Source organism: Rutidosis leptorrhynchoides, chromosome 1 (genome assembly GCF_046630445.1).
Source record: "Rutidosis leptorrhynchoides isolate AG116_Rl617_1_P2 chromosome 1, CSIRO_AGI_Rlap_v1, whole genome shotgun sequence".
Taxonomy (NCBI): domain Eukaryota; kingdom Viridiplantae; phylum Streptophyta; class Magnoliopsida; order Asterales; family Asteraceae; genus Rutidosis; species Rutidosis leptorrhynchoides.
Window position 1 is genome coordinate 649,367,297 of NC_092333.1, and position 12,186 is coordinate 649,379,482.

The 12,186-nt window shown below is 36.0% G+C and overlaps 1 protein-coding gene across 1 annotated transcript; it reads right to left on the reverse strand.

The window, feature by feature from the left end:
* Nucleotides 1–4,575: 4,575 nt before the first annotated feature.
* On the reverse strand, nucleotides 4,576–11,820 carry LOC139885773 (uncharacterized). The gene is made up of 9 exons (XM_071869529.1): nucleotides 11,458–11,820; nucleotides 10,649–10,883; nucleotides 10,384–10,553; nucleotides 9,557–9,699; nucleotides 9,274–9,451; nucleotides 8,617–9,199; nucleotides 8,172–8,284; nucleotides 7,723–7,966; nucleotides 4,576–4,905 (listed from the first exon to the last, which is right to left on the reverse strand). The coding sequence occupies exons 1-9, from the start codon at nucleotides 11,646–11,648 to the stop codon at nucleotides 4,678–4,680; spliced, it is 2,085 nt and encodes a 694-aa protein (XP_071725630.1). The 5' UTR covers nucleotides 11,649–11,820; the 3' UTR covers nucleotides 4,576–4,677.
* Between the last annotated feature and the right edge of the window lie 366 nt (nucleotides 11,821–12,186).

The following is a 12,186-nucleotide window of genomic DNA, read 5'->3' on the forward strand; positions in this document are numbered from 1 at the left end:
GAGCTTGGATGGCTTGAATGTTCTTGAAGTAGGATCATGACACAAAACAAGTTCAAGTAAGATTTTTACTCGAATTAAGATAGTTTATAGTTATAGAAATTTAATCAAAGTTTGAATATGAATATTACCTTGAATAAGAAAGATAACCTACTGTAAATAACAAAGGTTTCTTGATCTTAGATGATTACTTGGAATGAATTAGAAAGCTTGGAAGTAAACTAGTAAACTTGAAAGGATTTTTGAAGTGTTCTTGAAGTGTTCTTCCTAAGATGATTATAGCTTGATTCTTGAAGTAATTTGTGATGAAGATGATGATTAGCTACTGGAAAAATTCGTTCATAAGTGTGTGTGTGTGTGTGTGTGTGTGTGTGTGTGTGTGTGTGTGTTGAGAGAGAATTAGAAAGAGAATTGGAAGTGAAATGGAGTGAATGATGAGTGGTAAGTGGTGAGTGGTGAGTGGGGTTAAAAGGAGTTCTAGTTAGTTGACTAGTTCATGGTAGAAGTTAAAATTGATTAGTCATGCATGACATAATCAAGAGTGGAATCCCATGCTAGTTCCTATTGGTATATACCCATAGTAAGTACGTCTAGTAGCTGTGTATAATACGAGTATAAATACGACTAGAATTCTTGATGAAAAAAGAATGGGAATGTAACTGTAACCATTTTCGTTAAGTATGAGTTTTTTGATATATGTCTTGAAGTCTTCCAAAAGTATATTAATACATCTAAATACACTACATGTATATACATTTTAACTGAGTCGTTAAGTCATCATTAGTCGTTACATGTAAGCGTTGTTTTGAAACCTTTAAGTTAACGATCTCATTTAATGTTGTTAACCCATTGTTTATTATATCTAATGAGATGTTAAATTATTATATTATCATGATATTATGATATATTAATATATCTTAATATGATATATATACATTTAAATGTCGTTACAACGATGATCGTTACATATATGCCTCGTTCGAAATCCTTTAGTTAGTAGTCTTGTTTTTACATATGTAGTTCATTGTTAATATACTTAATGATATGTTTACTTATCATAATACCATGTTAACTATATATATATATATATATATATATATATATATATATATATATATATATATATATATATATATATATATCCATATATATGACATCATATAGTTTTTACAAGTTTTAACGTTCGTGAATCACCGGTCAACTTGGGTGCTCAATTGTCTATATAAAACCTATTTCAATTAATCAAGTCTTAACAAGTTTGATTGCTTAACATGTTGAAAACACTTAATCATATAAATATCAATTTCATTTAATATATATAAACATGGAAAAGTTCGGGTCACTACAATTGAAGGGTTGTTCCTTTTATGAAAGTTGCCTCTTTTGTCGTTGAGGAAGAAAAGAAAAAAAAAAGGAAAAAACAAAGTTAGTTGATTTTTTTGTAAAAAAGAATTTTTTCGACATCTTTTGGTAAAATTAAAGGGTTGGTTCTTTTACGAAAGTTGCTTCTTTTATCGTTGGAGACCAAAAATAAAATAAAATAAATAAATAAATAAACAAATAAATAAATAAATAAATAAATAAATATTGTAGCACAGTAGTGGCCCCTGTGGGTCCAACTGTTTGAGCGCAGCGTACAAGTTGGTAAAACGTGGTGAGTGTTATTATTCAGTATTTTTGGTTTTAGTAATGGGATAAATAATAATTTAAAATTTATAATATAGGTATAAAGTGGGGGTTTGATTTGTATTTTAATGTAAGTTAGGGGGTTAGTTTTGTGAAAAGGGAAAATGTAAATAGTACTGTTCATCACATATAAGATAAATTTTGTCTAATAGATAGTATGTTAATGTTAATTAATTTCCCTCTCAAGTATCTTAGTTACAATTTCACTATCATGGGCATAGCCCAAGCCCATATGGCTACCTTTGGCGTTCTTTGCGTCGAGTTGCTGCATGCTGCCTCGAGTTCTTATCCACAAATCAAAAAGATGCTACCATCGAATCACGTGAACTCGAAGTTAAACTTTTGTATATACAAATCTATAAAGAATCATCATTGCAAGTAGTATGGAGCTCAAGTCTAACATAACTACAATGGCAGTAATGGGGGCGAGGTACTCTGGAGACATTATATAAGTACATTGTAGTAAAGAAGTTGAATATAAATTTCCATAAAAGTATTAAGTGATGGTAGTTGATCATGAATGCGTAGGTAAAATATATACGAAACTGAAATAATTATACATATTATCACATTTATAATCAGATAAAAAATATGTATAATAAATAATTATAATAAGAACGAAAAGCTAGACCGATCTAACCGGATTTAAACACTTGCCTAAAAGATAACCTAAACGGGAAGACCTTAATGCGGCTAAAAGAAAAAACTAATTGTGTTTGTGCTTTTAGTTTTTAGGGTGTGTTTCTAAAAAGCCTAAGGCCTTTATTTATAGTGAAAACTATAGCCTTAGGTTTGCTCTCACAACCGATGTGGGACAAATAATAGAACTTCCTAGATTTTGCACCAAACTACCAACTTTGAGATTCGATATCTCATTCACCCTCAATTCGTTTTGGACACTCCTTAACTCGTTTTAAAGCCCTCGTCAAGGACTACAAAACTCACTAAATAGTTACTAATATATGTCAATCGACCATATAATTATTTGTGTCCAAATTTGGTGAAAACACACATTTTTCATCAAGTTTTTCCAACAGAATGTTTAGAAAACTAGGAAATAATGGATCTCACACTTGAACTAATTTATTTATGCTTAGATAATTAGGAAGGAGGTTGACCATATCAGTGACTTAATCATACAGATATTGATGGGTGCTGGCTAGAAGCAACTTTATTCTACTCGGAAATTTTGAAGGGAAGTTGACTGTTTTCGTCTTAATTAACATGCCGATATTTCTAGTTGCTGGTACAGAATGCACTCGAATGGTCACTGTCACTGTCACTGTTGCTAAACAATATAAATGCCATGCTTAAAATTAGGAATGAGGTCAACACTCATATGTTGGTTCCAACCGTTTGTCACAAGAAGGCGATTCAGATAAACTGAGTTACCTTGAGAAAAGCATTAACGAGAGGCTTCATTTGTACCCAATTCTTCAAATGTTTATAAAACCACAAATATTGTATTATATTATATAAATGAGTTACCTTGTGTTGTAGCTCATGTGGTAGTGGTAGTGGTCTGCCTCTTTTAGTGAGAAATCAGGAGTTCGACTCTCGTGGGGTTCAACATTGCACTTAAAGTTGGCCCTTAACCCTTGAATACCACTCAAAGGGGCCTTCCGCACATCGCGTTGCGGGGGTAGTAGGGAGGGGGTTTTACCGCCCATGACATCGGATTGGGTCGGGTTTCCTCCTGGACAGTAGTTGGGGGCGGGTTATGCAACTGCGGAGATGAACGCCGTGGATGGTTTAGTCCTGTGGGTGATCCCGGACTGTTGTTCCAAAAAAGAGAGAAGGGGGGGGGGGGGGGGGGGGGGGGGGGGGGGGGACTATACATATAACTTGAAGTCTAAGTTAACCTGAACCCTAACCTTAATACATTATGCTAAAACCCTAATATTGTTTATGTCTAATAATGTTACTTGCACGAGAAGCTTCTAAAGACATCAAGATTGGTGGTTACTCGGTTCCTCGTGGAACAACGTTGATGGCGAATGCCTGGGCCATTCACATGGACCCCGTTTTGAAGGACAACCCCGATGAGTTTAAACCTGAAAGTTTTGAACAAAATTTGGAGCAGAAATACAAAATGACACCTTTTAGGTCCAGTTTGACTCACGAAATCCAATGGAATGTCTTGGAACGAATTTAGCGAATCAAGTTCTCGGTTCGACTTTAGGTACTTTTGATTCAGGCGTTCGAGTGGGAGGGGGGGGACTATACATATAACTTGAAGTCTAAGTTAACCTGAACCCTAACCTTAATACATTATGCTAAAACCCTAATATTGTTTATGTCTAATAATGTTACTTGCACGAGAAGCTTCTAAAGACATCAAGATTGGTGGTTACTCGGTTCCTCGTGGAACAACGTTGATAGCGAATGCCTGGGCCATTCACATGGACCCCGTTTTGAAGGACAACCCCGATGAGTTTAAACCTGAAAGTTTTGAACAAAATTTGGAGCAGGAATACAAAATGACACCTTTTAGGTCCAGTTTGACTCACGAAATTCAATGGAATGTCTTGGAACGAATTTAGCGAATCAAGTTCTCGGTTCGACTTTAGGTACTTTTGATTCAGGCGTTCGAGTAGGAGGATATTGGGCGTGAAGAGATTGATATAACTGCTTCTTATGGCTTGTTAATTTCCAAATTGATGCCATTACAAGCCCTTCGCAAACCTCATTCAAACATAGTTGGAGATTTTCTTTAATATGTTGTTGTTCATGAAGAATTATTGTTTAGCATTCAGTAAATAAATGCAGAAATTAAGCTACTCAAAACACAAAATCATTTCCCCATAAATTTATGGTTATATTTTTGGTTATATACATACACTACTACACAACCCAAATGTAGTATGATTCATGTTCCCATAATTTTTAAAAAAAAAAAAAAAGTAAATTTATGGTTATATATACATACACAACCAAACGTAGTATACTTCATGTTCACATAAATAAAAAATAAATAAATAAATAAAAAAGGTACTACTTTTTCTTCTTGTCTTCTTGAGATCTTTCTAGTATAACAGGGGCTGCAGGTATACTGAACCACCACTCTTTCATTCTACGCATGTATCTTTCTGTTTGCGCTCTTCTCATAGGCGAGTACTTTGTAAACTCTTCCAAGAAAATAATTAGAACTACATATCTAAAGGGTACAATTGTCACAAACAATGCAAAAGCCACAAGTGCAGCTGCAAATCTGTTACTTGCCTGAACATATATACAAAAAAAAAAAATTCACATTACTATTGCAAAGATAAAAATGGCAATATGAACATCATTTGTGAGCTGGGTAAGAAAAAAAAAAGGTCGAGTCATAATAAGCCATTTTTAAGTATGTGCCAGAGTGGAATAGAGGTCACATTGTAATAACCGATATATCATTTTGTGACACACACAATACTATACATTTAAACTATACTTACTATTAGATTATTAGAATTTAGAATTTAGAATAAAACACTAAAACAGAAGCATTTAAAAACATTGTATGCATTAGGACTATACTATGGCGAGTTTCAACTTGTTTGACCTATAGCTATACATTAATCAGCCCACTGGAGATAACACACAACCCATGAAGTAGTCATAAGTTCAAAACGGTTAGAAAGTAGGGTATGGTATTATAATCTGGATTTTTTCCTTCTTAACGGTCTTACTCTATATTTTGAATAAACATTGTTCTTGAATCGTGTGAAACACTTTCGCAATTAAGTATTTCCACCCTATCAAGCCTCGGGTTACAGGAAATCCTAATTGGGATAAGACAAGACAAAAAGTTGTTTCCAGGCAAGAAGAAATCGTATCAATCGTATCAATATCAGAGTGTTTCTGGTTTTTTTTTTTTTTGGCAAAATAACGATGACATTAGAACCGGATCCTAAGATCCGAGAGTACAACCGTTACAAAAGAATCCAACAACGAGTCCTAGTCCAACTAAACAACTAAATTAAACAGCTCACTAACAGACAAACCCGTTTAATCTAGTAAACAAAGTAAAACCAAGGCTATAACTAACGGAAACTTAGATAACAAGCTGTACAAATAAAGAAACTAAAGCGGGGTACCCGCCGAAAAATCACCGGAACAATAGCCGGAAAACAAGTCCGAACACCAACATAACATCCACCAGCGACACTTCGGCCAAAAAGTACCGACCGGAAAAAATCATCAAATCCAAGCAGTACAGGACCGCCACAGAACAATCCAACCAAGATAAACAAGCCACCATTTTAGGAAAATAAACAAATCCAACCAAGATAAACAAATCCGGCAAAATCACGCCGGAAAAAATTTTCGACGCTCAGATCCGGCCAAACGAAAGAGGTAGCAACCTAAACAAAAACCAAATCGCCCCGTAAACAACCACAGAACTCCTTTTGGAGTTCGCCTCCTGTGATCGGGAAAGGAAAACGACCAAACGACCGGAGAGGTCACTGGCAAGAAAGAACAGGCATTGACACCAACCAAACAACAAAGATAACGAGATGACCCAGATGACTCACCAAAAGGCACCACCAGAAGCAGAAAGCACGTGAATACTCACGGCTTTCGCCGCCTGCCGCCAAGTGCGAGGAAGATGACCACCAAACAACTCGAAGCCGTGAAGGTCAGGGACAACGGATCTGAGAAAAAAAGAAACAAAGCAGGAAAAAGAAGGTCATCGGACCTCCGGCGAGATGCCGGATGCCGGAACGACGACGGACAGTGCTAGGGTTCCGATGGGCAGGAGGGATGTAAGAGGCAAATTGATATGGGTGCCTCTGTGTGTTCTAGATGAAAGTAATTAACAGTTTCTGGATGGAAACCTGTTATTTAACAGTTAAACACGAAAGGGTGCAATCAAAGGTTACAACCCTTCGTTTTGGAAAACCTGTCAACTTAACAGACATGACTTTTGGTGGGAAAACGGTTTCAGCCTGACCCCAACGGACGCTGGACCCCGCTATTTTCGCGACAGTGTCTAATCAACTCTTACGGGCGTGCACTCTGGACTCTCCAAACCCATTGTTAAGTATAACTACTTAACTAGATAACTTTTACTTACAAGTAAATCTCAATTACCTAAAAACAAGGTTGCAAGATTCGCTATCCGGGGTTTAATCGGCCGAGACTTTGGAAGGATTAATCGGCAATTCGGGGATTAATCAGAGATTGATCGGATTGTACTGTATACATTTAAATATTAAATTTTGATATTTATATGAGTAATTATAGGAAAAAACCATAAATATAAAGATAATTTTTAACATAATTATCTAAAATTGTTCATTTTGCTTCAAAACTAAAAATTTTTAGTTTAAATTCATTTTAAAATGTTAACCATTTTTTACTTTGACTGACTTTGATTACCAAATTCGATTTTGATCTATCAATTCACGTCGACCGTTTAATTAAACGGATTTTTGGAAATCGGAACGGATTGTTCCTAAAAATGATTAATCGGAGATTAATCGACGAGTAATCGGGTTTTTTACAACACTTCCTAAAAATGATTGTTAGATGACACTAAAATCACCAACAAAAACTCAAACGGTAAAATAACAATAAAAAAATATATGAATAAGGAATGGGTTAAATAGGTTGATAGTGTTCACTAAATTAGATACGAAGTATAAGATAATTATACATTCTATAATCATATTTGACACTCCCTATTACAAGATAAACATATATCTAGTACAAAGGCATTTTAGGGTCGACCTAACTCGTTTGTCCCCAAAAAGTGTTACCCCACCCAGCCGACCCATCAGTTTTGCTATCTCTAATTAATTTCTATATCAAAACTAAAGGTACCATCCATAACTGAAATAACTTGGTTGTTCAGCCAAGCAAACCTTCATGTGTTTCTTAACTTGTTTACCTTTGTGTTGGGACAGGTACAGTGATAATAAGATAGCTCGTTCAATTGAATATATTTCATAGTCGAAGGTCAATTTCATAGTAGACTAGGATTACAAGTTCATATCAATTACTCGTACAAAACAATACACCAATAAGGTGTAAAAAATCATGAGAATTGATTACCTGCGGAAATATGGATAACAGCAAACCACGTATTTTAAGGAGAACAACATTTCCCTCTTGGACGAACTCTTCAGCTTGAGAAATTGCATTTTGAACAGCCAAAAGCTGCTCCATTTTGTTCATTGGCGGTGGCACAATAACCTTGAGTCCATCAACCGGCCGCCCTTCATTAACATACCGTACAAGCATCGTACTAATTGCAAAAAAGATTAGTAGCAAAGCAAAGACGTAAGGAAGCCATCCGCTGCACAAGGAAACTTCGCTTAAATTAAGGACTCATACACATCTACTACGTATAAACTTTTTTTTTAAGTGATAAAACATATCCAAATATAAAAATGTGCTTATGATCCCAACACCCCTTTTACAACTTCATTATAATCACCATCATCATGAATACAACAGATTTTAATCAAAAAATAGATATAGATATTAAGTTATAAACTAACCAGTAAATGATGAATCCGAATACTAAACAGAATGCAATTGACTTAGTAGGCTGATCCCAGTATAATATTGCAATAAGATGATTCCCAAGGTCAATCACAGGAAATAGCAGCTCCTGCAAAAAACAAAAATAAATATTCAGTTTAAACCCCTTAAAAATTTCACCAGCACACACTTTTTTGTATATGAATTTAGGTTTCCGTTGGCTAAGAGATGGGGTGCTTAAAATGTATCACGAGGTTGTACATAATTAAAAGCAGACTTCAGGCACATATCAATCTATTAGACCGGTACCCATTTTCGCTGTATATTTTTATTTGACCCTTTTTAAGATAAAAAAAAAACTTGCTGAAATCGACCCAAGCGCAAGTAAATGGGTCGAACTTCCAACGCTATAAGATACACGCATAATTGAAGCAAAAAGATTAGGTTTTTAATTCGCAAAACCTTCAACACAGCTAAGTTGGTGTCAAGGCCTTCAACTTTGGCGCCATCAACTGTTGCTTGTGCATCTGCAACCATCTTGTAATTGCTTCTAGATTCATCTACAGCTTTCTCTAATGGGGTCATTTCTCCAACAGTGATCTCACCAACAGTGATCAGCGACCGATTGAGCGTATTAGTAGAACCCGTGCCAAATACAAACCCTAGGCCAGAAGCTATGGCGGTTGCAGATACCGAGTACATTCCGGTAGCTGATTTATTACTGTTATTTCTTTCTGGACCTTTTGAAGTCAACATGGTGGCGATTGTTTCCAATATACGGTCGCCACCTGGCAGTTGATCACAAGCATTGAACATAAGACCTGCTTCATAGGACAATGGGATTGTAGAACTCATGTTGGTGAGAGCTTGTATTCTAATAATTCCAAATATTGCTTTTAGTAAAGCTTCATCCCGTTCGGCTCCTGTTAGTTTGAATTTCCGAATAAATCCGTGAGCGTATAAAATTTCGCGTACAATGGCTAGCCAATAGTCACGCCTAGTATGCCCTTTGAGCTCAGGAAGCTCCATAACAACCGGTTCAGATCTACATTTGAGCCCAAAATTAGTTCAAATAACTTCTTGGTAAGCATACAATATAGCATATGCATTAAGACTTACAAGGAACTTGACTTATACAAAATGGCCTTGTCAAAAAGCCTTGTGCCCCATGGACCAGTCAACTCAGCCTTGACAACCTGCTTCAAGTCATCTGCCAACTCATAAACTGTCGGTGTATCATACGACACGACACGGAGAGCTTCAAAGTACAGAGCATGGTCCGTCAGAGTCAACCGGCCTGTTATCAAAAAAATATTAAATAATTATGGACGCATGTAACAACTTCATAAGTACCATATCAATAACAAAATATTCAGAGGTGAAGGTTGACTATTTGACTTACCAGGCCAAGTTGAGATGCCTAGATGTTGAAGGACTGGTTGTGTGGTGACAGTACCATCCACTTCTAGCACCCGTTCCCCTCTTGCAGATCTTTCGGAGGATAAAAGAGACGACTCTGAGTGAGATTTAAGTTTTTTAATAGCCCTGTGATGATGTTAAACTTGGTCAAACTTGTCAAATATATTCATTAAGTTAATGACTAGTAATGGTGCGCCGTATGGTTTGCACGCATAAATAAACCTTTACAGGATGAAAGAGACACTTAAAAGGCATGTAAAAAGACATTGAAGACATTTTATAAATAAATATTTCAACGTTCTCCGGCAAGAAAAATATCATAATAACAATTCAGGCCGCCCAGCATAAAGCACAACGCACTTTTCACATAAATCAATCAATGGTAGCGTGACACGTGTCTCCAAACATTACGGAGCACTCACACCTATAAACAGGCCACCTGGACCATCACTTTCTCTCACACACAATGCTTTCTCACTCTAGAACTTGAAGACTTAGCCGCACAGCGTTAGGTGGACTAACTCATAGTTTGGCTTCGCAAGATGGACTTAAGCCACCCCACAGTATTAGACCGTGATCCGGGTCTACAGGGACTTTGTCCCAACTCCCAAGGGTAATAGTCAATTAGCAATCTACCTCACCACAGGAGTTCTAGGCTTGCACTGATACTTATAAGCCGCCGGCCGAAAATAGGTATCATCAACTAGCTAATATCCTCTAAATTGACACATGTGAGTTGTTTAATTCAGTTTCACAGCTCGCAATTAACAGTATTTAAACATGCAATCAGATTGCAGAAAAACTAAATACCTCTCTAAGGCAGTAAGGTATTTCTCATATATAGTGAACTGAAGCCTCCCTCCAGTGGATGCAGTAAGAAACTCAAAAACATAATTACTAATTATCACATTCGCTATTATCGGCACCGCTGGGGCTATTCGAGAAAAGGCCGTTGCCCCCACTGTTGCATCCTCGTCTATCTGCATAGTGATATTCACAACAGCAAGTCAAAAAAATTAAATTTAAATTATAATCATAATATCACATTTTAAATTTGCAATTGAAAAGGGCATACATCTACAGAAGGCTGGCTGGCAGCATCTGGAACATCCCAAGCAAGCATCATATCAAACGTTAATCGACGAAACTTTTTGTCCTCCATATAACCACTAACTTGTGTAGACTGAGCAAGCGCCCTGAAACATGAATACTCGAGAAAATTACGTGCATACCGTGACGAATTTTTCGTTGCATCAGTAGCCACCTTCTCAAAATTGTCGCGAAGCTGATCTGAAGAAACATCAAGTACTCTGCAGTAATAAAATATAACCTCATAAAACTTTCATTTCAACAAATCACATTAATTGAACAACATATCAAGATACTTTACCAGTTTCACCAATTTTTTTGACCCACCCAAACCACCCACGCATTGCATAACCCACCCACAACTGCTGCCCAACTGCTGCCCCAGAAAGAAACCCGACCCAATCCGAGGGCATGCGCGGTAAAAACCCCCTCCCCCACTTCTCCCCGCAACGCGATGTGCGGAAAGCAACCTTGGGTGGAATTCAAGGGTTAATGGACAACCTTGTGTGCAATCGACTCGTGACCTATTGCTAAGAGAAGCAGGTCAATACCACATGAGCTACATGCAAGGTTACCAGTTTCACCAATTATTATAAAATTATAAAATAGTACTAAAATTAACATTAACATAAATATTTATGATACATACATATATATATATATATATATATATATATATATATATATATATATATATATATGAACAGTATTACTTTACCAAATTCACCAATTATTACTAAATGCAGAGATATGTTACTATAACCGCTAAAATCAGGTAAAGTCTACAGAACTTACTTCGAACAGCGACGAACAACGGCATTTGCAACAGCAGACAGTTCATGAATCCAGTATTTATCTTCCGCAGACGGAGATTTTTTCATTTCTTCAAACTCTTCATTATATGGATTAGGATTTTTATTCAACCATTTAAATGATCCATCTCTTACATAATCCATCATATTTTTTGTTCTGTTAACTGCAGTCATCTTTAAATTCTGTCACAAAACTTAGGGTTATGAGATTCTTAAATCGAATTAAAATTGTGAGATTTCATAGTAAAGTTTGTGAATCGCTGTAAAGATGAATTAATCGTTACAGAATTTCAAGAATCATGAAATTAGTTGGTACGATTGTTATATGTGATCAGAAACGCGTGTGGGTTATTTTTGGGATCGCATATGTAACGGTAGTTAGATTTGGGTTAATAAAAATTAAAGTCATGTGCAAACTTGGTCCTCCTTAGATGTGCTGATTACTCTTTTTGGCAACATTGGTTTTACTAATAATGGTCATGTTTTAGTTTTATACGGAGTAAATGTTTAAGGAATGGAATTGATATACCGGACACTAAATTTGATAGATTCATTCAAAATTACTAACATACCCTTAATTTATATCTTACACATATTTTTACACATATTTTTTTGATAGAATTTATTTGAGGGTATTTTTGAAAAGTAGCACCAAATCGTGGTGGATCTATCAAAGTTATGTTTTGAAATATTACCTCCTCCCGTTTATAAT

Coding starts and splice junctions, on each gene's coding strand:
- LOC139885773 (XM_071869529.1), bottom strand. CDS start 11,648: ATGACTGCAGTTAACAGAACAAAAAATATGATGGATTATGTAAGAGAT. Junction 10,884..11,457: donor GTTGTTCGTCGCTGTTCGAA/GTAAGTTCTGTA, acceptor TTATTACTGCAG/AGTACTTGATGTTTCTTCAG. Junction 9,200..9,273: donor TTGTATAAGTCAAGTTCCTT/GTAAGTCTTAAT, acceptor GCTCAAATGTAG/ATCTGAACCGGTTGTTATGG.